This window comes from Peromyscus maniculatus, chromosome 23 (assembly GCF_049852395.1).
Source record: "Peromyscus maniculatus bairdii isolate BWxNUB_F1_BW_parent chromosome 23, HU_Pman_BW_mat_3.1, whole genome shotgun sequence".
In the NCBI taxonomy this organism is placed as follows: Eukaryota; Metazoa; Chordata; class Mammalia; order Rodentia; family Cricetidae; genus Peromyscus; species Peromyscus maniculatus.
Genome location: NC_134874.1, coordinates 26,116,984 through 26,143,002, shown reverse-complemented (window position 1 = coordinate 26,143,002; position 26,019 = coordinate 26,116,984). Strand labels below are relative to the sequence as shown.

Sequence of the window (26,019 nt, the reverse complement as noted above, 5' to 3'; positions counted from 1 at the left end):
CCCGGCACCTGTGAGAAAAGAGGGCCTGACAGTTCAACTAGAGGACCCCTGGGCTTGCTGGCCAGCCAGCCTTGCCGAACTGGCCAGTTCCAAGTTCAGACAGACAGACAGACAGACAGACCCTGTCTCAAAGAATGAGGTGGAAAGCAGTAAAAGGAGACACCCAATGTGGTGGTTGGTTGTTTTTTTGTTTGTTTTCCAAGATAAGGTTTCTCTATATAACAGTCCTGGCTGTCCTGGATCTCACTCCGTAGACCAGGCTGGCCTCGAACTCACAGAGATCCACCTGCCTCTGCCTCCAAGTTCTGGGATTAAAGTCGTGCACTGCCATCCCCTCCCATTCCCCCTCCCCCCCCCACCTCCCCACTCCGCCACCCCCCACCCCCACCCCGGCTCGGTGGTAAGTTTTAATTGTCAACCTGACACACTCTAGAATTACATGGCAAGAGAGAGCCTCATGGGGGATTGTCTGCATTGAATTGGCCTATGAACTTGTCTGTTGAGGTTATTTTGATTGTTGTTCAGCCTGGGAGAACTCAGCCTGAAAGTGGGCAGCACTGGTCTCTGGCTGGGGGCCCTGGACAGTAGGAGAGTAGAGGAAGCCAGCTGAGCATGAAGTATGCAGGCATCCCTTTCTCTCTCCTCTTGACTGTGGATGTGATGTGGCCAGCTGTTAAGTTCCTGCCTTGACTTCGCTGCTGTGATAGACCGTGACCTGGAACTTCGGAGCTAAAACGTCCTCCCTAAGTTGCTTTTGGTCAGGGTATTTTATCACAGAAATAGTAACTGTGACACTCAATACTGACCTCCGGCCTCCTCTGCATGCAGACACCATGTCCCTGCACATACAACATGAATATGTACACACACAAAGACACATCTGTGGAAAGGAGTGGAGGCTGAGGTTGGGGAGGTATCAGAGATGAAGGTCAGAGATTCAGATGTCTTTCCAGCATGGGAAGAGCTATGTAGGGTGTGGCCTAGGGGACCCCCGAGTATATTAGCTTTGCCGTGAGCATAGACTGTGGAGGTTGACGGGAAGACCAAGCCAGAGAGCAAATGTACACTCATCCAGGCGAGGGATGCATGCTCACTGTCTGTCATGGGGAGGCCACAGGGCCACTGTCCTGAGTCAGTACTCAAGGGTCATTTTCTGGGAGGAGCTTGAGGGTGCTGAGTAATGGTAGGGTTGAAAAACTGCTTTGTTGGGCTAATGAGCTCAATTCCTGGACCCATATGTTGGAGAGAGAGAAATGACCACGCAAGATGTCTTCCAAGAACTATAGTACACATCCCAACCCCCAACCCCCAAACCCCAACCTCCAAACCCGGTATGCGCACACAACCAACAGCATATATACATACACGTAGTAACAGACGCGGAATTCCAGGAGCTGAATGAAGAATGGCTCAGTAGTTAAGAACACTTGTTCTTACTGTTCCTGCAAAGGACCCGGGCTCAGCTCCCAGGTTTACATGGTGGCTCACAACTGTCTGGAACTCCAGTTCCAGAGGATCCAGTGCCTTCTTCTTCTGGTCAGACACTTGGACATACATGGTGCACATACTTATGTGCAATAAAACACCCATACACATAAGATAAATATAAAGGGGCTGGAGAGATGGCTCAGTGGTTAAGAGCATTGGCTGCTCTTCCAGAGGACCTGGGTTCAGTTCCCACATAGTGGCTCACAGCCATCTGTACGAGATCTGGTACCCTCTTCTGACATGCAGGCATACAAGCAAACAGAATACTGTATACATAATAAATAAATAAATAAATAAATAAATAAATAAATAAATAAATCTTAAAAAAAAAACCCAAAAAACATTTAAATACAAAGAGGCAGGATTAGCCACAAGCTCCCAGCAGGCTGAGCTTACTCCAGCCGAGGTGGCTCCGTGGAACCCGGTGGTTGGGGAAGTGTACCAGCCAGCCTGGCCCTAGGCCAGGACATGACCTTCAGGGAGAAAGGCCCATTGTCTCTTCTGGGTTCTTTCTTCACTGGCTTTCCCCATCCAGTGAGGCCCCAATTTCTTTTCTTTTCTTTTTTTTTTTTTTTTCCAACTGTCTGGGATTTAATCCAGAGCCCCACACATGCCTAGCCGGTGTTCCACCACTGAGCCACCTCTCCAGCCCCTCACAGGGGTGGGGAGACTTCTAGGCAGGTGCTCTACTACGGAGCCACACCCCAAGTCTCCCACTGGGTCATTTTAGGCAAAGGCTCTACCGTGTTTTAGGGTGTCAGTGCCAGGAGCCATGGTAACAAGTGCTAGGGAATAAGAGTAGGAGAGTCGGGAAAACATTTCCCATTCCTGCTGGCCCTTTAGGCTCCCAGCCACCCATGGGACTGGCCTTCTGCTCTCTAAAGTGATGGAGGAGGTCCCAGACATGGTGGTACATTTCTATAATCCCAGCACTCAGGCTGAAGCAGGAGGATTGTGTGATGAGGGCTAGCCTGGGCTAAATATTTGATATATAGCCTGGGCTAAATAATTGGTCTCAAAAACAAACCAACAGTGTCTGGAAATGTAGCTGAGTTGGTAGGGTATTTACCCAGCATGCACGAGGCCTCTGGGGTCCGTCGCCAGCACTACGTAAACCAGATGTAATGCACATCTGTCATCCCAGCCTGTGGGAAATAGGGGAAGGGTTAAGAGTTAAAGGTTATCCTTGAGGCTAGCTCGGGATATATGAGACCCTGTCTCAGGACGGATACATCAGTCAACAACACAAAGCGTCGAGGAGACTGGGACTCTGTGGGGGACACCCAGGACGCTTTGAGAGAGCCATGTGTGAGTTGGCGCCTGCCTTGGGAAGCAAGGCTGTGGCTTCCTCCCAAGGCATGATGTCAGCTTTGGGCAGAGAGGGTCTGGCACGGCACACAGCCTGGCTGGATGCCATGTGTAGCAGAGAAGGTCTGTATTGGTACCCAGAAGCATGACACAGGATGCAGCAGGGCCCCAGGGAAGGGACTTCAAGGGTGGGTATCTCCCTGGAATACAAGTCGAGGAGGTTTGATAGGTGGGCAGGTGTGGAGCTACGTGGAGGAGCATGGGTAGGATGGAGCACCCCTGGAGGATGTTCTGGGGAGCCCTGTCAGCGGGACCCAGGACGATGTTAGCATCTGTCCCGGGCTGTGAACAGGAGAAAGGGGTTCACGACCCAGGCGCCTGCTGGGTGTGGCCTCCACTCTGTTCTGCGCTGGGCAGGAAGGTCCTGTTGGGTTGTATACAGCGGCCTTTCTCCGGAGTCTCCTTTTAGTCCTGTGTATGTGTGTGCATGTGCCTGTGTACATGGGAATCCAGATGTGCAGAGCGCAATGCAGAGGTCAGAGGACTGCGCAGGTGTCCGTGTAGCTTCCGTAGTGAGGGTTTCTCTCTCTCTTTTGGAGATAGGCTCTTACTGTATCGTCCTAACTGGCCTAGGACTCACAGGAGACAGGATCTCCTATCGTCTCCCTGTTTACACCAGGTTAGCTGGCCCATGAGATTCCAAGGATTTTCCTGTCTCCATCACCCATGCTGCTGTCCAAGCTCTGAGGTGCATGACCATGTCCAGCTATACCTGGGTCCTGGGGATTTGAACTCCGGTCCTTATGCATGCATAGCAAATGCTTTACCACTGAGCCATCGCCCTAGCCTCCGGAGTCTCCTTCTAATGCACTGCCTAAGAAGTCCCTTCTGGCCCTTGGGAGATGTGTTGGGAAGCTGGGAACCTGGGATTGCCAAGCAAAGAGTATGGGCCACAGGCAGCCCTTGTGCTCTGTCATTCAGGCAGGCCTGGAAGGACTTTCCCGGTTGTGTTTGTCACCTACCTGTCAGAGCATTCATCTTGTCGATTTGAATAACCCAAAGAGATAGTTCATCCTATACCACTGAACCACACCTCAGCCCCTCACTGGGGGATTCTAGGCAGGGGTTCTACCACTGAGCCACACTCCAGCCCCTCACTGGGGGATTCTAGGCAGGTGCTCTACCACTGAGCCACACCCCAGCCCCTCACTGGGGGATTCTAGGCAGGGGCTCTACCACTGAGCCCCACCCCAGCCCCTCACTGGGGGATTCTAGGCCGATGCTCTACCACTGAGTCACACCCCAGCCCCTCACTGGGGGATTCTAGGCAGATGCTCTACCACTGAGTCACACCCCAGCCCCTCACTGGGGGATTCTAGGCAGGGGCTCTACTGAGCCCCACCCCAGCCCCTCAGATGTATGTTTATTTATTTTAGATATCTTTGTCTATTACTTACTTTACATGCGTAGGGTGTGTAGTGTGTGTGTGGTTGGGCACACATGCCACAGCGGGTGTGTGGACGTCAGATGACAACTTGTGAGAGCCGGTTCTCTGCTTCCACCATGTGGGTCCCAGGGATTGAACTCAGGATGTCAAACTTGGCAGCAAGTGCCTCTAAGCCCTGAGCCAACTCACTGACCGTCCTCTGGTTTTGGAGATAGTTTTCCTGTGTAATCCAAGTTGGCTTAGATCTCTGGCAATCCTCCTGCCTCGCCCTCCTGGAGACTGAGGTATGCTTGCTCCTCTGCTCCCTGCTCATCACTTGAGTGCCTAGTCCGAGATGTTGTGTGAATCACTGGAGGACCAGGCCTGTTGCCCTTAACTACTTTCAATCAGCCAAGGTCAAGAACGTTCCTTCAAGGCCGGCTCCTCCACTCCCTCCCCTGACCACATCCTAAACTTTTTAATGGTGTCAGGATGGGGAAGCCAAGATGAGCTTTTCCTGGGCTGGGTGGCAGGGGGCAGGGCTGCCTCCTAATACTCCTGACGTTCTGTTCACTATCGATCCGGGAGGCGGGGACCAAGGCCAGCGCCTGCCTGCCTGCCTGCCCGCCCGACCCTATGGCCAGTGCCTGAAGCTTCTCCATGGGGAGCTGGCTTTGCTCATTTCAGGGTAAGAAGAAGCCTGTCACATCCCCTCCCCACCCCCACCGGGGTACCCCAGCTGTCTGCGGGCCCGAATAATGGGGGTGGGAGGGACAGAGGGAGCTCATGAGTGGCATTTGACTGTTGGAAGGATGCTGAGCGCTCCTGGACCCAGAGTAAATGGATGGAGGATGCCTTCAGGGAAGCAGGGTACGGAGGCAGCGTCACTGGCTAGGTGCCACAGGGTGGGGGTGTTCAGTCTGCAGAGGGCTCTCTTCTGCTATGGGGGGGGGCAGACTCAGCCTCCCTTGAGCGCCACATGGGTGGGAACGGTCCGAAGGCTGATGGAAGGGGGTGTCATTCCGGGGAGGTTCCGTCATTCCTTCCTTCCTGACCTGTGTCTTTGAGAGCCCCTGGGGAGAGGGAGAGGCTTGGAACAGAAAACCACGGGGGGCTTTAGGCCATGGATGTATGTGTTTTGAGGTGTGTGGGGAGGGGGAGCCACTAAGGATGGACGGTCCTTCTAGAGGGGTGTTGGTGTATATCCAGCTCCGGGAGCTGAAGTCCAGTAGCTCAGCAGGTAGACCGTGCAAACTGGGAAAACAGCACCACGGAGTCGGGGGAGGGGGAGGGAGGTTAAGAGAGGGGCCGTCCCTGGCCGCTGTCGTGGGAGGGGTTGTTGGGAGTTGGCACAGGTGGACAGACACACCTCCTTAGGTGGCACCAAGAAGAAACTGCTGTATCGGGCCAGGTGGCACACCTTCCCTGCTTTGGTATTTCCTATTGCCAGAGATTGCAGATTCAGCAACCCATCGGAGACTGCCGTACTCATAACCCCTCTTGTGTGGTTATGGTGCTGCTCAGTAACATGTTAAAAGGCTCCGAGAAGTCCCGCAGGGAAAGTACCCTTCACTTTGTGTAAGATGCTTTTTTTTTTTTTGGTTTTGGTTTTGGTTTTTCGAGACAGGGTTTCTCTGTGTAGCTTTGGCGCCTTTCCTGGAACTCACTCTGTAGCTCAGGCTGGCCTCGAACTCACAGAGATCTACCTGCCTGTGCCTCCCGAGTTCTGGGATTAAAGGCTTGTGCCACCACTGCCCAGCTCAAGGTGTTTCTTTCTTTCTTTCTTTCTTTTTTTTATCCCCCTTTTTTTTTTTTTCTGGAGCTGAGGACTGAACCCAAGGCCTTGCGCTTGCCTAGCAAGCGCTCTATCACTGAGCTAAATCCTCAACCCCTCAAGGTGTTTCTTATTTGAGCTTAGCATCCTGTGTTACTAGAACTGTGTCCCATGGAGCATTCAGAGAAGTGACCGCCTCCTGGAAGGCCCAGGTCTTAGCATGGGATACTTTTCTTCCATCCAAGGCCATCAGGGCAAAAGCCATATTCATCCCAGAGTCTATAGATCCTGGTAAGGCCTGTGCACGCATATATACATATATATATGTATGTGTGTGTGTGTGTGTGTGTGTGTGTGTGTGTGTATTCATATATGCATGTTGGGGTCATCTGCATGGGTGGGCGTGCCTGTGAGGACCTGGGGCTACTGTGGGATCCTTCTTCATCTCTCTTCCACCTATTCACTGAGGCGGGGTCTCTCAGTCAAACTCCAAGCTCATCGATATGGCTATTCTCATACCTATCCTCCACCAGGGTTTCTGTCTCCACCTTCTGAGGCTAGAGTGACATGTGGCCACCTGGCATTTATAGTGGGTCTTAGATCCAACTTCAGGTCTTCAGACTTACAGAGTGAGCACAAAACCACTGAGCCATCTCCTCGGCTTTTTTTTTTTTTAACCTTTGTGTGTGTGTGTGTGTGTGTGTGTGTGTGTGTGTGTGTTTGGGTTTTGGTTTTTTGGTTTGTTTTTGTTTTTGTTTTTTTGAGACAGGGTCTCTGGTAGCTTAGGCTGGTCTTGAACTCACTGTATATAATCAGAGATGACCTTGATGAACTCCTGACCCTCCTGCTTCTACTTCCTGGTAACAGGCATGGGTCATCACACCAAGTTCCTGTGCCGTTGGAAGTGGGCTTCATGTATGCACTCTCCCAGTGGGGTCACGTTCACAGCTCCACAGAGCCCTTCCAGAAGAGAGAGATCGCTCCATGAATAAAGCGGAGTTAGAATGTGGGAAGTGAGGACTGTGCTGGCTTTTTTTTTTTTTTAATTTAACATTACATGTTTTAAAATATTCTTATTCAATTGTGTGTCTGTTTGTGTGTGTGTGTGTGTGTGTGTGTGTGTGTGTGTGTGTGTGTGTGTGTGTGTATTGTGTGTGTGTGTGTGGATATGTGTACGTGAGTGCAGGTGCTCACAGACTCCAGCAGAGGACATTGGATCCCCTGGAGCTGGAGTTACAGGCAGTTGTGAGCCACACGGTGTGGGGGCTGGGAACCCAGTTTGGCTCCTCTGGGAAGAGCGGTAGGCGTTCTTAACCACTGAGCCATCTCTCCAGCACCTTAGATCACTTAGATCAGATATTTATTTATCTATACGTTTATTTGTGTGTGTGTGTGTGTGTGTGTGTGTGTGTGTGTGTGTGTGTGTGTGTACGACACACACATGCGCCATGGTGTGCTCATGGAGGGAGGTCAAAGGTCAGCTTGGAGGGGTCAGTTCTCCCCCCTCCAGCATCTTGGTCCTGAGATCAAACTTCAGTCTTGGCAGCAAGCCTCTTTACCCGCTGAGCCAGCTCACTGGCCCTGCCCTGGCCTTTTGACAGAGTAGACGGGGAAGCTTTCCTCTCCAAGGCTCCGAGGAGCCCAGGAACTTCCTGAGGCAAGAGATTATAGGAACCTCTTTCAGAGCTGAGCACCCCTTCCCTCCAACACCCCCAGGGCTCTGTCTCCCTTGCTTCATTATCCTCAGCTGGCTGAATCACACCTTCTCTTCTTGTATGTCCCCACCCCTCCCCCACCACTTGCTGGCCCTCATTTGTCCTCCCCTGTGGCCTCCTTGTGACCACGGGGTTGGCCGGTAGTAGTTGCTCATTGAGCTGGGGTTCCTCCTGGCTGAGTCTTGACAGGTAAGGAGAAGCCCTGCCGGGGTTGGACAAATAGTTCAGACCAAGAATGAGGACCTGAGTTCAAGACCCAAAACCTATGTAAAAAAAAATATATATATTGGGGGTGGGGCTGGGACGGGACCCTGTTGCCCAAGCTTATAGAAAGCTGTGGCTTTCATCCCTGACATCACATAAACAAGACATGGTGGTGTGTGCCTGTAATCACAGGACTTCAGAGGTAGAGACAGAAAAAGATCCAAAGTTCAAGGTCCTATTTCGCTCCATAGCAAATTCCAGGCTAGCCTAGGTTAGGAGACACTTTAAAAAAATCAGGTGAGGTGGTGTCCGTGCGCTGTGATCCCAGCGCTGTGGAGACAGATAACTTGGCAAGCCCAGAGAGATCCTGCCTCAGAAACAAGGTAAGGGGCTGGAGATGGCTCCGTGCTACAGAGCGCTCGCTGCTTTTCCAGAGCTCGGTTCCCAGCACCCACAGCTGGCAGCTCGCAACCGCCTGTAAGCTTAGCTCCAGCCATTCCCTGGCCTCTTCTGGCCTCTGAAGGCACCTGCACACACATGGTATATGCATGTGCGGCACACACGCACGCTCACTCACACACACACACCACAGAGAGAGAGAGAGAGAGAGAGAGAGAGAGAGAGAGAGAGAGAGAGAGAGAGATGAAGAAAAGGCTTGCCCCCTGCCCAAAACAAGGCAGATCTTCTTCATGCAGAGGACAGTGCCATCTGGGTCCCCACTCTGAGCTCTACACCAGCTGTTGAACCAGCCAGCTGTTTCCCTCCCTCACTTTGGCCTTAGTCCTTTGCATCAAAGCTCCACTTGGAACTTTGTTTTTTTTTTGAGACAGGGCCTCACTATGTAGTCCTGATGAGCCTGGAACTCAATATGTAGACCTGACTGGCCTTAGACTATTAGAAATCCACCTGCCTCCTGTGTGCTGGGATTAAAGATTAAAGGCATGCACTACCAGACTGGGTTTAGTTTGAACTTAAAACCTGCCTTAACAACAACAAAGTCTGAGACAACTTCTCATGTAACCCGGGCAGGCTGGCTTCAGACTTCTGTATAGTTAGGGGATGACCCTTAACTTTTGATCCTTCATCCTGCCCCTCTGAAGTGTCGGGCCACCACACCCAGCCACTCAAGATAAATTCTGCTGTGCCTTTCTCACAAAGGGAATCACTGTCCAGGAAGACAGTAGATTGCTTGCATGTCACGGATGCCTGGCTGAGGCTCTCACGTATTTGCCGGTCTAACCTCAGACTCTGTCAGTAGCTCAGGCTGGCTTCAGAAGTCTCCCCAGTTCTGGAATGGCAGGTGTGCACAACCCGATGTGGCTGGCCCTTGATCTTCCTGGGGTTACTGGGCCACCGTGTGCCATGATGGGCGCCCCAGAGACAGTATTAGGTCCAGGCTCCACCCTCAGGTGATTCCGTGAGGAAGTGGGCCAAGGGAACCATCCATGTGCCAGATGTTTTGTTTGGGTTTTTGTTTCCCCCTCCGCACCAAGACAGGGTTTCTCTGTGTATCCCAGGCTGTTCTGGAACTCGATTTGTAGACCAGGCTGGCCTTAAACTCAGAGATCTTCCTGACTCCGCCTCCTGAGTGCTGGGATCAAAGGCATGCACCACCACCACCCAGTCCATTTGACAGATCTTAAGAGCTCTAACTACACACACTACCTGCCCCTGGCATAGATTGTCAGTACCAATAGACTTGGTGACCTCACACCTAAAATCTTGGGGAAGATAAGGCAGGTGGGGTGCTGTAAATTGAAGGCTAGATTTTCCTGCATGGTGAAGCCAAGGCCAGCTAAGGCTATGTAGTTTGATTCTAAAAACAAACAACAGAAAGGCCCTGGGAATGTGGTCCAGTTGGTACTGTGTTTGCCTAGCAAGCTGGAAGCCCTGGGCTCCATCCCCAGCATCCCGTAAATCAGGCATGGTGGTGCACATCTGTAATCCCAGCACTCATGAGGCGGGGGCATAAAGGTCAAAGCTATCATGTGCTTGAGTCCAGCCTGGGTTACGTGAGAGCATCTCAAAAAATTAAAAATAAAAATCAGAGCCCAACAGTACTCTGGAGTTAGGTAGGTAGATAGGTAAGTAGATAGATAGATAGATAGATAGATAGATAGATAGATAGATAGATAGATAGGTAGATAGAGAGATAGAGAGATAGAGAGATAGAGAGATAGAGAGAAAGAGATATATACACACATATATATATCTTATCTAGTTGTCTCTTGGGGAAACTGAGGCATCAATTTAGGGAGGGGGTTTAACCAAGCCTGGCCAATGTGTTACAAATCTGGGGGTAGGGTGCTGTGTTGGGGCATCCCTTGTCCTCCCATCCCCGGGCAGCCAATATCTCCCTGCCTGTCTCTGTGGGGGACTTGAAAGGGGTTTGGTCTCTGTGAGGCAGGGGCAGCTGGAGGGGCCAAGCGGGGGAGGCTGTAAGGGGAAAAAATAAATCAAAGAAACTTCTGCTGGCATCCCAGACTTGTGACCTGAGTTGTAGCAGCTGTTGAAGCAATTGGTTGGAGAACCTGTGACCCCTCGGAGAGGCAGGGGTCAGAAGAGATTATCTGAGGGTCCTGTGGGCTGGGACAGCTGAGGGTAGGGACAGCTGATCGGGTAGCTTTTTTCTAAGAATAGCCACACTGGGTCCCCGAAACCCCGGAGCCCCTTCTTGTGTTTTAAACAAAGAGGACAGGTAAAGTGGAGTCCTCAGTGGGACTAAGGTGGGTCGGGCTTTACAGGTTTATGACCCATAGTTGCTTCGGCCTGCCAAGCACACTTTACAGGTTTTTTTTTTTTTTTTGGTTTTTCGAGACAGGGTTTCTCTGTGTAGCCCTGGCTGTCCTGGAACTCCCTCTGTAGCCCAGGCTGGCCTCGAACTCGGAGATCCTCCTAGCTCTGCCTCCAGAGTGCTGGGACGAAAGGCGTGCGCCACCACTGCTGGCTCAGTTTTTTGGGGAAAGATTTTATTTAATTTTATTTTGTGTGCATTGGTGTTTTGTCCAAATTCATGTCTGTGTGAGGGTGTTGAATCCCTAGGAACTGGAGTTACGGACAGCTGTGAGCTGCTGTGGGGGTGCTGGGAATTGAACCCGGGTCCCTCTGGGAGAGCAGCCAGTGCTCTTAACCGCTGAGCCAGGTCTCCAGCCCTCCAGACTGTTTTGCATTCATTTATTTATTATGGAAGGGAGGGGTGGCATTCATTCCATGGCACACATCTGGAGGTCAAAGGACAACTTGTAGAAGTTGTTTCTTGCCAACATGTAGGTCCCGGGGATTGAACTCAGGTCGTCAGGCTTGGTGGCAAGCCCCTTTACCCACTGAGCCAGCTCACCAGTCCAGCTTTTGTTTTGTTTTGTTTTGTTTTGTTTTGTTTTGTTTTGTTTTTGAGGTCCTGAGAACGGAACCCAGGCCTCATGCAAGTGCTCTGCCCTGTCAGCCACACTCCCTCCAGTGTGGATCTTGTAGGTGGCAGGGTGTCCCTGAAAGACTCAGACACTGGACTCCCCTGGGCGGGAGCCAGAAGAAAAAAGGAAAAAACTGAGTTACCCACTGTCCAGAAGGAAGAATAAGCCTTACACAGGCCATACTGCTGGCCATGCCTGCCTCAGTTTCCCTGTCAGACAACTATCACAGGACATCCTCCAGCTCCGGCTGGCTGCCCCCCCCCCCAGTTCCCAGGCTAGCCCTAACTACTGCCTCTTAACTTATCCCACAGGGTCTCCCCTGCACAAGCAGGCCTCGGGCCCCTCCTCGGCTGGAGCCACCACCGCTGTCTCCGAGAAGCCGAAGGCAGCTGAAGTGGGTGATGACTTCCTGGGGGACTTTGTGGTGGGCGAAAGGGTGTGGGTGAATGGTGTGAAGCCCGGCGTGGTGCAGTACCTGGGGGAGACCCAGTTTGCGCCAGGCCAGTGGGCCGGCGTGGTCCTGGACGACCCGGTGGGCAAGAACGATGGAGCCGTGGGGGGCGTGCGCTACTTCGAGTGCCCAGCTCTGCAGGGCATCTTCACGCGGCCCTCCAAGCTGACCCGCCAGCCCACAGCCGAGGGCTCGGGCAGTGACGCCCACTCCGTGGAATCCCTCACTGCCCAGAACCTGTCCTTGCATTCGGGCACCGCCACACCCCCGCTCACCAGCCGCGTCATCCCCCTGCGGGAGAGTGTTCTCAACAGCTCCGTGAAGACGGGCAATGAGTCTGGCTCCAACCTGTCGGACAGTGGTTCCGTGAAGCGCGGTGACAAGGACCTCCACCTGGGAGACCGTGTGCTGGTAAGTGTGGGTGGTACCTGGCTGGGCGCACCCCCCCCTCTGACTTCCACCCCTCACCCCCTCATGGATAAGCTGGACCCCCAGGGGCTGAGCAGAGTAGGGGCTCAAAGGGACCTTGAACGAGGTCCAGGCTGAGGCCACATTCCTCACTGGTACCACGTAGAGGAGAAGTGGAGAAGACCTGGGCTCTGAAGTCTGCTGCTGTGTGACCCTGGGCATGTGTATTAACCTTTCTGGGTCGCGGTTCCCATCTGTGTCTGTCAGCTTTTTGTGGCTGTGATGAAGTGAAGTGCCAAAGATGAAAACAATTTAAGAGAGGAAAGATGGGTTTAAGCACGAGACTTAGGCGGGGGTTCCGTTCCAAGTCGGCCAGCTCCATTGCTTCGGGTCGGGAGGGAAACATCATGGCCGGAGGGCATGGTGGGAGAGAGCTGGTAACCTGTGGTAGCTAGAGAGAGGGAGGGGGAGATGGGGGAGTGAAAACCGAGTGCACAGCTTAGGGACGAGCTGGCAAGATACCCACAGTGACTGCTTCCCCTGAACAGGCCTCACCTCCTCACAGCCCATCCCGCCATGACCTCATCATGGGTTAACATGGATGAGTTGGTGCCCTCGTGATCAGTCACCTCACAGTAGTGCCCCCAGCTGGGGACCAAGCCTTCAACACTGTGTGTGTGTGTGTGGGTGTGTGTGTGTGTGTGTGTTGATGGTGGGGGGCATTTAAATCCAGACCGGTTCTTTCTTTTTTTCTTTTTAGACAGGGTCCCACTGTGTAGCCCTGACTGGCCTAGAATTTTCTGTGCACACCAGGCTGGTCTTGCTCAGACACCGTGCCCAGCTGTAATACTTTTTACAAAATGGGAACTTCTGACTGGGGCTGGTAGCTCAGGTGGTCGGGGCAAGCACAGAACCCAGGGTTCGATCCCCGGCGCCCCATAAAACAACATGCCGGTGTACACCTGTCTTCTCAGCACTTGGGAGGTGGAGGCAGGAGGATCTAGGTGAGCCTTAGGCTGAGACTGGAGGACAAGATGAGTCCTTCTGTCCTGCAGGTCAAGTTGTGCCCCGCCCCCCCCCCAGCTTCCCTCCAACCTCTCCCACTTCACCCTCCTGAGGCTGGCAGCCAATATGGCGGTCTCTGTGGTAGAGGCATCCAGAACTTTCCGTAGGGAAGATGGTCAGTCATCTGAGAAATTGGAGAAGGCACGTCAGACTACCACTGAATATAGGGCCATGAATATTCATATCACTACAGATATTCATGTGGTGACAAATATGTGGACATGAATATTCATGTGTTCATGAATATTCATTGGGGGAAAAAAACCTGGGCTCGGGGGAGAGTGAAAAACACGGTTACTGAAATAAGAAAATGTCCAGACGGGTTAGGAGATTAAGAGAAGTTAGAGGTGGTGAGGCACGTCTGTGATCCCAGCATCCTAGGGGGAGAGGCAGGGGGATGGATGGTGAGTCCCAGGCCGGCCTAGGCTGCAAAGTGATGATCAGTCCAAACTGGGCCACAGAACAAGACCCAGTCTGAGCAACAGGCCAGGGGCCGGGCCGGTAACTCAGCTGGTAAGTGCCGTACAGCGACCTGAATTTAATCCCCAGCACCAAGGTGAAACATTCCGACTGTGGGGGTGCGTGCTTGTAATCCCACAGCTGGCGAGGTGGAGACAGGAGGGTCCCTGGGGCTGGCTGACCAGCCGCCTAGCTGAATCCCTCAGCTCCAGGTTCAGTGAGAGACCCTGTCTAAGGTGGAGGGATAAGGAAGCACCTGACCTTGACCTCTGGCCCGGGTGTACATGTACATAGTCACATGAGCACATACACACAAAGAGATTTTATACACACGCACACACGCACGCACAGTGGAACCCTGCCATTTTCAGTAAAATAAATGGAACTGGAGGTCATGTGAAATAAATAATAAGATAAATGGAACTGAGGTCAAGGGAAAATAACACAAATACAAGTCAAAGTTCTGGTTTTCCAAGCCGCGTCGGTGACAGTAACTCATGATAGCATATATTTACACACACACACACACACACACACACACACACACACACACACACTTGAAATGATACCATTGGCCTGCTGCGTATCTGAGGCTGGCCTTGAACTCCTGATCCTCCCATCTCTATCTCCTGAGTGCCAGGATTACAGATGTGCACACGGGGTTGGGTTCCAGGGTCTCCTGTACACAGGCTGAGCACTCTACCAGCTGAGCGGCATCCCCAGTCCCCTCCCCATCCCGTGTTGTCGCCCCCCCCCCCCCCCCCCCCCCCCGTTAATGTATTTTACCATGAACATTGGAGGGCTCTTCAGAGGCTCCCTTATTAAAGAAAAAGAAAAAGGGATGAATATGTCAGGGAATAGAACAACGTTCCCCGATTTGAACGGTACACACTGTAGACATATGGTACACACAATCACATTGTACCCATTTGTAAGAACAGCTATTGTCAGTTAAAAAAAAAATGAGGACCAGTGAAGTACGAGCTATTCTTACGTGTCTGTTAAAAATACATTAAAAGTTTAAAACAGAAGTTGCACAGAAGCCTGCTATTTAAAGAGATGGGCACGATTACAGAATCCTCCCACCCGAAAGAGGAAATGATATTTATTTTTTTGGGGGGGGGAGAGAAGCTTCTGGACTTTGGAAGGTGGATTGCAGCAGTTCTCAATCTGTGGGTCGTGTAAGACCATCTGTAAGACCATCAGAAACCACAGATCTTTACATTATGATTCGTGACAGTAACAAAATGACAGTTAGGAAGCAGCAAGGAAAATAATGTTATGGTTGGGGGTCACCACAGCCTGAGGAACTGTATTAAAGGGTCCCAGCGTTAGGAAGAAGGTTGAGAAACTCCTGGGGTACTGGTCATTGTTTTGTTAGTTTTTAACTGTCACAACCTAGAATCATCTGGAAAGGGAGTCTCATGAGGAATTATCCAGGTCCCACTGGCATATGGACATGTCTGGGAAGGGGGTGGTCTTGACTGGTGCAGGAAGGCCCAGCCCACAGTGGGTGGCACCATTCCCCAGGCAGGAGATCCTGAACAGTAGCGGAACAGAGAAAACTGAGTGTAAGAAGCAAGCCAGGGACGAATGCATGCATTTGCTCTTGTAGATGTGATGTTTCAGTATCCTGCCTTGACTTCCCCACGGTGTTAGACTATGACCTGGAACTGTGAGCTAAATAAACTCTCTCCTCCCCTCAGTTGCTTCTTGTCAGGGTGTTTTATCACAGCAACAGAAAGGAAATTAGACCGGACCTGGTTTTGCAAGTACTTGGACCTCTAATTTATGTGTCTGTATAGCTTGCAGTTTTGTTTAATTAACTTTTTTAAGCAGTGCTATATACTTTTGTGTTTTGATTTTTTTAAAATTTTAAAGTGTGTGTGTGTGTGTGTGTGTGTGTGTGTGTGTACGTACGTACGTACATGATGCAGGTACTTAGGAAGGACAGAGAAGGGTGTCGGGTCTTCGGGACCTAGAGTTACAGGTGACTGTTTCACCGTGTGGGTTCTGGGAACTGAATTCCAATCTCCTGAGCCAACTCTCCAGTCTCTAAAGACACATTTGATTGGTGTGCACCTTTAATCCCCAGCCCTCAGGAGGCAGAGGGTACTCCTCCTACACAGTAAGTTCCAGGCCAGCCAGGCTACATAGTGAAACCCTGACTTTAAAAAAAAAGAAAATAAGAAGAAAAAAAAATACTCTTTAGTTATTCTTTGGCATTGTCGTACATGTATACAATGTGTCTTGATCATATTTTACCCCAACATCCCCCACACTTCTCCAGACCCTCCCCAACAGGTCCCTCCCCCATCTTCAGGTCTATTTATTTATTTGTTTATTTGTTTGTTTGTTTAGGTTTTTCTGAGACAGGGTTTCTCTGTGTAGCTTTAGCGCCTGTCCTGGATCTTGCTCTGTAGACCAAGGTGGCCTCGAACTCACAGAGATCCACCTGGCTCTGCTTCCCAAGTGCTGGGATTAAAGGCGTGCGCCACCCTATTTATGATCTGCTGAATCCAACTGGTCATAGAAGTGGGGCCATGGGCCACCTACCAGCAGCCACATTCTGGAAGGAAACTGAGTCTTCCTTCCCCAGCAGCCACCAGTGGCTCCTCAGCTAGGAGAGGGGCGGGGGGGCTCAGGAGCTCCTCCCCTATCTTATTTATTTGTGTGTGTGTATGTGTGTGTGTATGTGTGTGTAGGTGTGCGTAGGTGTGTGTAGGTGCACACACGAGCATGTCACAGCATGGGTCTGGAAGTCAGCACTACTTTGGAAATCACTTTTCTCTGTCTACTGAGGGTTCCAGGGATTGAACTCAGGTCGTCAGGGTTGCAGCTGAAGGGTTTTACCTGCTGAGCCCTCTCACCAGCCCTACTTTCAATTTTTCTGTGGTGTTGGAACGGAAACTAGGACCTTATGCGTGCCAGACAAGCTCTTTACCACTAGGCCACGCCCCCAGCCCCTCACTAGGGGATTCTAGGCAGGGGCTCTACCACTGAGCCACACCCCAGCCCCTCACTGGGGGATTCTAGGCAGGTGCTCTACCACTGAGCCACACCCCAGCCCCTCACTGGGGGATTCTAGGCAGGGGCTCTACCACTGAGCCACACTCCCAGCCCTGAAAACTGCTTTTGTATTTTTACTGAGAGCATTTACCAACGCTCTAGCATCATGCAGAATGCTACGTACATACAGTATTTAATTATCACAAAAATTCCTTTGGTAGATGAAGACGCTGAGGTTCGGAAGGGTTCTGTAACTTGTCCCAAGCTCTTGCAACTGAACAGCAGAGTTTGCGTTCAGATCTGTGTGTCTCTCTCCAAGCCCGGCCCTTCCACGTGGCAGTCACGTGACCCACTGGAACCCGTGTCCCTCCCAGCCGTCCGTGGGTGTCTCCTCTCTCTCAACTGCCCTCTGCCAGGCTCAGCCCGTGCCCCCTGCATCCTCTGGACCTGCCTCTCTCCATGTGCCAACAGGTTGGTGGGACGAAGACCGGCGTGGTACGATACGTCGGGGAGACGGACTTCGCCAAAGGCGAGTGGTGTGGCGTGGAGCTGGATGAGCCCCTCGGGAAGAACGATGGGGCTGTGGCCGGCACCAGGTACGGTGGGCTCTCCTGAGGATTGTCAGACGGGATGAGGACCAGGGGGCAGAGCAATCGTGGCCATGTGTGTACCAGACACCGTGATGCACATGTGTTTCCTCCCAGCAGCCCGTCAGGCTAGGCAGGGGGCCTGGTCATCCCATTTGATTGACAGGAGAACTAAGGCCAGAGGTCACTGTCACAGGCAAGCACTAAGAGAGTCCCTCTGTTCTGTGTTCCCTTGGCCACAACACAGGGCCGAGCTAGGCGGGAACACTAGGAAGGCAGAAACATGAGTCTCTGTTTACCTCTGTGTTTCCTGAGTGATAGAAAAGGGCTGCAGGTGTCCTGCCCTCTCATATCCCTCCCTCCTTTTTAAACGGTCCTGGGGAGCCCAGGCCAGCTTCTCATTCACTCTCTAGCAGAGGCTGGCCTTGAACTCCGTATCTCCTAGCGACCTCTACTTCGGGGTTTTTCTTCTCGGTGCCAGGCGCTCCCAGTGAATAGAGAGCACCAGCTCTCCATTAGGAGGCAGAGCAACTAACTGAAGTTGCGGCTGGGGTATCGTGGCTTGTAGGCTCTGGGAGCAGTGCATCCTGGGAGCTCCCATCTTAATTTTGCTGCTGCTTCTGCGTGATGGACAGCAGGTCTCTTAATATTACTTCCAGCTGTAAATTCTTGGCAGTCCGGTCCTCCTAACCCCCTGCCTCCACCTCTGGAGTGCTGGGATTACAGGTGTGCGCCGCCATGTCTGGCTCCTCCATCCGGAGGGCTTTCACCTTGGGATGTGACTGGCAGGGCCTAAGGAGAGGCCTGTATCTTTTGGGGCACTGAGCTGGAGTCGGAAGCAGGGGAGACCCCAAGAAATGATGGCATCACTCTGGCTCTCTCATGCTCCCCAGGTATTTCCAGTGCCCACCCAAGTTCGGTCTCTTTGCACCCATCCACAAGGTCATCCGAATTGGCTTCCCGTCTACCAGTCCAGCCAAGGCCAAGAAGACCAAACGTATGGCCATGGGTGTCTCGGCCTTGACCCACAGCCCCAGCAGCTCTTCCATCAGCTCCGTCAGCTCCGTGGCCTCCTCGGTGGGCGGCCGGCCCAGCCGTAGTGGCCTGGTAAGCGTAGAAGTTGGGGAGCTGGAGAACTCTGATATTAAGGGTGGTCTTTCTGTCCCCAGCTTGCTGATTCCAGGCATCCCTCGGTTGGGGTTGAGGGGTGGTGGGGGTGTGTGTGATCTTTTCATAGGAAAAATTGATCCACTTACATGTTTTGTTATTGTTACGACTGGTTCCTTGGTCACCTTCCCTGGGTAAACAGTGTGGGGTAGATACAGGCAGGGAATTCCAAAAGACTCTTAAGGGGACCCTAGGTGAGGTGAGGAGAGGAAGCCACTCGGGTTTGGGCAGAAGGACTTCAGTACCACTTGGTCTAGAGTGGAGCTGGCCAAGGTGAGGCAGCCCTGTTGAAGGGAGAATCTCAGCCATCGTGTTACCTTTGAGGGTGAATCAGCGAGGGAGTTTAGGGCACCCCGGGGCACTGGCAGGAAAGCGCAAGGCTTCCCGTTCTGTGTTAGTTTACGTGAGGCCAATGAGAGCAAGCTGAGCTTCGTCACCGCCAGTATCTTGAGTCCCGCCCGTGCCCACTCTCCCCAGCTCACGGAGACCTCTTCACGCTACGCCCGGAAGATCTCAGGCACCACAGCCCTGCAGGAAGCCCTGAAGGAGAAGCAGCAGCACATAGAACAGCTGCTGGCCGAGCGTGACTTGGAGAGGGCGGAAGTGGCCAAGGCCACCAGCCACATCTGTGAGGTGGAGAAGGAAATCGCCCTGCTCAAGGCACAGCATGAGCAGGTGGGTGGCTGGCGGGCTCTAGGGTGCCCGGAACACCTCTTCCCAAAAGGCCGGAGATGCTAAACATGGTCATGAAAGCTGCAAACCCAGAGCACACTGCACCACCAATAGCCAGCTCAGCAGCTTGGAAAGTGTCTCCACTAGTGAGCTCAATTGGCTTGGGCCTCTCACAGGCGACTTGTCTCCTTTGAGAGCCCTCCCTTGGTTATATAAGCATAAGGGGAAGGGCCACAGTGAATTTGGTCAGTTTCAGGGACTTCCTGAAGCTTTTGAGTTGTTTATTTCCTGAGTTTTCACAAGCTTCTCTACAAGATGGACTGTTTTACTTCCCTTTAGAACATCCTGCATTTTAATAGGTTTGCCTCCAAGATAGGATTTCTTTGAGGGACCCCTCTTGGAGGGAGGCCCATAACTACTTCTCAGCTCTTTGGCCAAGATCAAGTGTGGAACCTGCCTTTAAACCTGTGCGTCCTGCTTTTAGTACTCCAGCACCAGCATTTTCTAGGCCAGAGGAGACTTACTTTTCTATTTTTGTTGTTTTTTTAGACAGAGTCTCCCTTTGTAGCCCAGGACGGCCTGGAGCTCACCCTGTTAATCAGGGTAGCCTCAAATTCTTTACATTTCTGCCTCCTCCTCCCTAGTGCTGGGATTGAAGGTGTGAACCACCATACCTGGCTGAGTTTCTCTCTCTCTTTTGTTTTTCAAGACAGGGTTTCTCTGTGTAGCCCTGGCCATTCTGGAATTTGATTTGTAGACCAGGCTGGCCTTGAACTCACAGAGATCCGCCTACCTCTGCCTCCCGAGTGCTGGGATTAAGGTGTGTGTGTGTCACCATCGGCTGACCAGTTTTTCTCTTTTTCTAAAAACTTTTGGGTACATTTTAGTTTATTTATTTTGGGGGAGAGGATTATGTGTGCCACAGTGCATGTGGAGGTCAGTGGACAATTTGGGGGCATCTGTCTCTCTGTCCATCATGTGGACATGTAGATTGAACTCTGGTCATCAGGCTTGGTGCCTGTGGATACTGAGCCATCCCCCAGCCGCCACTTTGGTGATAGTTGAGGTATTGGGGTTGAGGCATATGTAGCTCAGTGGTAGGATCACTTGTCTCATGTGTATAGACCTTAGGTTCAATCCTCAGCATCACACGCACACACAAAAATTATACTTTGTTAAAATTCACCACGCTGTGTCCAGATTCTTAACTGAAATGGTCCATCTCTAGGGATAAGACTGTTCATGTTTCAGATAATGTTTTGAGGCACACACATCTATGGAGAGAGTCCCTTACCCTAAGCCTAGGGTTTATTGTTACCTATCCTGTCCTTCATTCCTGATGTTTGTATGAATGTATTTTGGCAATAATAGAGATGCAGCCTTGGGGTTTATACATGTTAGGCCTATGTACCACCACGAAGCCAAATTTCCCAGGCTCCTACTTTTCTTTTTTCTTTTTTCTTTTTCTTCAAACAGTCTTACTGTGTAGCACAGGCTAGGCGAACTCAATCGCCTCCCCTCCCCAAGTGCTGGGATTACAGGACTGTGCCACCACACCTGACATAATGCTTGTCTGTTGTATGAGGTCCTGTTTGGGCCCCTGTGCCCGTTGGTGAGCTAGCTCATCCTTCCCGGATGCTTGGGGGCTTGGATTAATGTGGTCGCCTCAGGGCTGGGGTGGAGTTTATTGGTGGAGTACTTGCCCAGAGACCCCAGTGAAGGGCTGGGGGCATGGCTTAGCATTAGCGCACTTGCCTAGAACATGTAAGGCTCTGGGTTTGATCTCCAGTATTAAAACAAATAAACAGGGGGCTGGAGAGATGGCTCAGAGGTTAAGAGCACTGACTGCTCTTCCAGAGTTCAATTCCCAGCACCCACATGGTGGCTCACAACCATCTGTAATGGGATCTGGTGCCCTCTTCTGGTCATACATGCTGTATACAAAATAAATAAATAAATCTTTTTTAAAAAAAAAAAAAGCCAACTATCATAAAGCCAACCTCATATATATGCTCAGAGGAACCTAGGGGGAATGCGTGCATGCTTACACACACACACACACACACACACACACACACCGTGGGGCCTCTGCTTCCTTCCCTGCTGGATCTCCCCTCTTCGTATCTGGTTCACTCTCCCTGCCTAGCTGGGGCCAGCAGGGAACAGGGGCCTCCCCTCCTACACCTCCCCTGCTCTGTCCTGTCCCCAAGAGCAGGCTGGAACTGACTTGACCCTGTCCTGGCCTTGCTCTGTCTGGGTCAGTATGTTGCAGAAGCCGAGGAGAAGCTGCAGCGGGCACGGTTGCTGGTGGAGAACGTGAGGAAGGAGAAGGTGGACCTGTCCAATCAGCTGGAGGAGGAGAGGAGGTACGTGCCTGGCGCCTGCGGCGGGGCTAGAGTGCGGCATTTCAGAGCCCAGTGAATGAGTGGGGGTGGGGGTGTGGGGAGCTGGGCGGGGCAGCATAGGCCTGTCTGTAATCCTAGCACTTGGGGGCTGAAATAGGTGGAATCAGTAGTTCAAGCCTAGCCTAGGCTATGTACTGAGTTCAAGGCCAGCCTGGGCAACCAAGCACAACAGCCTTTAAATAAAAACAAACAAACAAAAAAATGTGGTCAGGGATGTAGCTCAGTTGGTAGAGTGCTTGTCCTGATCAGCTTGGTAGTGAGTTTGAGACCAGCCTGGGCTACATAAGATCCTGTCTCAGAAAGAAAGAATAAAACAGCAAGGGTGCTGAGTGGTGGTGGTGCATGCCTTTAATCCCGGCACTCAGGAGGCAGAGGCAGGTGGATCTCTGAGTTCGAGGCCAGCCTGGGCTACAGAGAGTTCCAGGAAAGGCGTGAAGCTACACAGAGAAACCCTGTCTCAAAACAAACAAACAAACAAAAACAGCAAGGGCTTGGACCAGGTATGATGGCTCAGGTTTATAAGCCCAGCACTAAGGAGACTGAGGCAGGAGGATTGCTGACAGTTTGAGGATAGCCTGGACTACATAGCAGGTTTCATGCCAGCTAGAGCTGCATAGCAAGATGTTATCTAAACCCCTCTGAAGAAAGAGCTGTAGCCTAGTGAGAGGGTGCCCGTAGAGCCTGCATTAAGACTGAAGTTTAGGGGCTGGAGAGATGGCTCAGCGGTTAAGGGCACTGGCTGTTCTTCCAGAGGTCCTGAGTTCAATTCCCAGCATCCACGTGGCAGCTCACAACTGTCTGTAACTCCATTTCCAGGGGATCTGACACCTTCACACCAGTGCACATAAAATAAAAAGTTAAATAAATTATTAAAAAAAAAAAAAGAAGACTGAGTTTAATCCCTAGGCAGGAATCGTGGCCTTGGGTTCTTTTTAAAAACTAATTAAAGCCAGGTTGTGGTGGTGGTGCATGCCTTTAATCCCAGCACTTGGGAGGCGGAGGCAGGTGGATCTCTGTGAGTTTGAGGCCAGCCTGGTCTACACAGAGTAAGTTCTAGGACTGCCAGGGCTACCCAGAGAAACCCTTTCTTAGAAAAGAACAAACAAACAAAAAACAACTTTGTGTGTGTATGTGTTTGCTTATGTGTGCATGTGTTCACTGAGTGAGTTTTTTCCTCAGTCTCCATTTTTGTTTTTGTTTTTCCCACGAGGCAGGGTCATCCTGTGCACTTTAGACTAGCCTCTGACTCATGATCCTTCTGCCTCGGCCTCCTGGATGCTGGGATAACAGGTGTGTGCCACTTCACCTGGCATGTCTTATCAGTTAAAAAACAATTTATTTGTGTCAACAATTGGGTGGCAGGGGGCATGGGTGTGGCCATCAGAAAACAACTTATGGGCACCCGTTCCCTTCACTGTGTGAGTCCTGGGGATCGAACTCAGGTCGTCAGGCTTTGCGGCAAGCACCTTGCCTCACTGAACCATCTTGCTGGCCCATACGTCAGTTTTTTGAGACTGCCCCAGGGATGGAGCAGAAGTTCCCCCAACTCCTGGTTCCCTAGAAAAGCCCTTAACGAAGGTCAGGGACAGGAGCACACCGATGGGAAGCACCCATGGAAAGAGGCAGGCGTTAGTCCATCAGCCCCAACCAGAGACACAGGGCCTGTCTTGTTCCTGGGTCGCCTGCTGGAATACAGAGCCGGTCTTGCCACCTCCTTCCCAAGAGGTGCCGGTTTCTGTATGGCCCTTCCTTCCCCATGCTGGCAGCAGCCCCTGGTCCTGACACCCCATTTGCATCTGTTTTGGGCATTCAGCCGAGTCCTGCAGTTACTGTCTTCTCACTAGGGGAAATGAGGGTTTATTTATATCAGCATGAGATGGTCGTCCGGGCCTACACATCTGGTTCCCATGGCGATGCATCTCATGCCAGAAAACAAAAAACAGCCTTTTGAGGCATCATGGGGTGGGGGGCTGGGAGATGGCTCATTTGGTAAAGTGCCTTCTGCGAAAGGGCCTGAATCCAGATCCCCAGCTATAAGACAGGCATGGTCACACACGTCTTTAACCCATGCACCGGCTGGACAAAGCCCTGCAGGCCCCCAGAGCTCCCTGGCCAGGCGCTCTATCCAGTTAGCGCCCCCAGATTCAGTGAGAGACACTGCACCATTCCACACATTGCTGGGGAGACAGAGGCAGGCGGATCTCTGTGAGTTCGAGGCCAGCCTAGTCGACATAGAGTTCCAGGCGAGGCAGGGCTACATAGCGAAACGGTGTCTCAGAAGAACCAAAACAGCAATAATAAGAGCCCACCATAACAAAAAGAAGGTGGAGAGTGATAGAGAACATCACCCTGATGGAGCTCAGCGGGTAAGAGCGCTTTCATCACAAACGGTAGGACCTGAGTTTAGATCCCCAGCCGCTGTGTAAAGCTGGGTATGGCCACATGTGCCTGTAACCCTAGTGTTGGAGGCATCCAGAGGCGCGTGGAACCCTGGAGCTTGCTGGTTGCCAGTCTAGCTTCAGGTTCAGTGAGAGATCCTGCTCAAGGGCGTAAGGTAGAGGGAGAGAGCGGGATCCCTAATGTCCTCCTCTTCTTGCCTCTGGGCATAGTATACACATGTACACACTCACACACACACACTGAGCCACACCCCAGCCCCTCACTGGGGGATTCTAGGCAGGTGCTCTACTACTGAGCCACACCCCAGCCCCTCACTGGGGGATTCTAGGCAGGGGCTCTACCCCTGAGCCACACCCCCAACCCCTCTCTACCACTGAGCCGCACCCAGCCCCTCATTGGGGGATTCTAGGCAAGTGCTCCACCACTGAGCCATATCCTTGGCCACCAAAGCCCACCTCTGCCTCTTTTCCTGCCCACAGGAAGGTGGAAGACCTGCAGTTCCGGGTGGAAGAAGAATCCATCACCAAAGGAGACTTGGAGGTAACGGGTGCTGTCCTCGCCTGCTCACTTAGCTCTGTGGGCCCAGTCCTTGCCATGGGAAATGGCCTTGGCATCCAGGCAGCAATCCTAGACCTCCGTGGGGAGGCTGGGGTGACCCAGCGGAAAAATGGGGGAAGAGTCAAAGGCCCCCTTCGTGGAGGAGTGGAGAAGGGGAAGGCCTTCGGACATCTGGTGTTAGAAATGGTCATGATTCTGTTCTCGGTTGAAGGTAGAGTCGGGACAGACTGAGTGAGGTCCCTGACGTTTTAGGTCTTTACCTAACAACATAGGAGCCAGACTCCTAGGATCACGGACACGGGCCTGGCTAGAAGGAGCATTTGGGATCACAGAATTTACAGATGGCAAAACTAGGACTCACTGGCTAAAACTAGGGCTCACTGGCTGGGGCTCTATCTCAGTTGGCAGAGTGCTTGCCTGGCACTCATGAGTTCTGGCTTCCATCTCCAGTACCACATAAACCAGGCGTAGTGGCACAAGCCTGTTACCAAAGCCTGCACAGGGGAGGCAGATGGAGCAGCATCAAGTTCAAGGTCATCCTCAGCTATCTAGTGAGTTTAAGGCTAGCCTGGGCTACATGAAGAGGCCGGGAGGACCAGAGCTCAGGAAGGTAGAGATTATCCCAATGCTATAACCAGCTAGCAAGTGTGGACACCAGAGACGGCGATTGTTGGGTCCTGGTCCAGCCTGTGCCCTCTCCATATGGCCACCTGTGTGCTTGGTGTGGACACAGCTGGGATTGTCCCTAGTGTGTCCTAGTAAACACACTGAGTTAGGGACTGGGGGGGCCCTTAGGTCCATTCAGCGGGCATCTAGCCCTGCCCCTGAGGCCTGTAGAGACCTCTGAGATCAGGAGACCACTGGGTCACTTTTCCTGTTCTGTCTCTTGATGTTCCTTGGAAAGGAGAGCGGTAGAGCTCCTGGAGCGGCCAAGTGGGTCAGCGAGCCAAGCTCTTCCTGTCCTGTCTCTGGCCTGTCCGGCCTCTGGAGGTCACTTCCCTTTGGCTGGCCTGTGCTTCCTCCCTGTAAAATGAAACAGTCGAAGCCTGTTACAGGTGGCCAGGCCCGAGTGTCCGTCCCTGTGGGGCTTGGTTTTTTATGGGGTGGGGTTTTTTGTTGTTTTTTGGGTTTTGTTTGTTTGTGTGTTTTTCAAGACACGGTTTCTCTTTGTAACAGTCCTGGCTGTCCTGAATCTCACTCTGTAGACCAGGCTGGCCTTGGACTCACTGAGATCTGCCTGCCTCTGCATCTCAAGTGCAGGGATTAAAGGCGTATGCCACCACCACCTGGGTTGTGTGGGACTCGTTTAAACACAGCTGAGACCCAGTGGTCTGCATGTGTGACTAATTCCCAAGTTCCTGAAGGGCCTTGGAAGTCACAGCCATAGGTCATTTCTGGGCTCAACTCAGACTGGTCTGGGCTTGGTGGCACCCTAGCTTTCTAGAGTGGCTGAAGCAGGATGATTGGAAGTTCAGGGCTAGCCTGGGCTACAGACCACGTCCAAATCAGCCTG

General features: G+C 52.1%; 1 protein-coding gene across 4 annotated transcripts in view; it reads left to right on the top strand.

Moving 5' to 3' along the window:
* The window catches only part of Clip2 (CAP-Gly domain containing linker protein 2), a 62,987-nt gene that overhangs the window by 16,563 nt on the left and 20,405 nt on the right, over positions 1-26,019 (top strand). For all 4 annotated transcript variants that reach the window (XM_042268567.2, XM_006971326.3, XM_042268566.2 and 1 more), the window contains exons 3-8: positions 11,637-12,187; positions 17,189-17,313; positions 18,198-18,411; positions 18,949-19,146; positions 21,406-21,509; positions 24,428-24,488. In XM_042268567.2, coding sequence (XP_042124501.1) covers positions 11,637-12,187; positions 17,189-17,313; positions 18,198-18,411; positions 18,949-19,146; positions 21,406-21,509; positions 24,428-24,488 — 1,253 coding nt within the window. The remainder of the gene's footprint in view (positions 1-11,636; positions 12,188-17,188; positions 17,314-18,197; positions 18,412-18,948; positions 19,147-21,405; positions 21,510-24,427; positions 24,489-26,019) is intronic.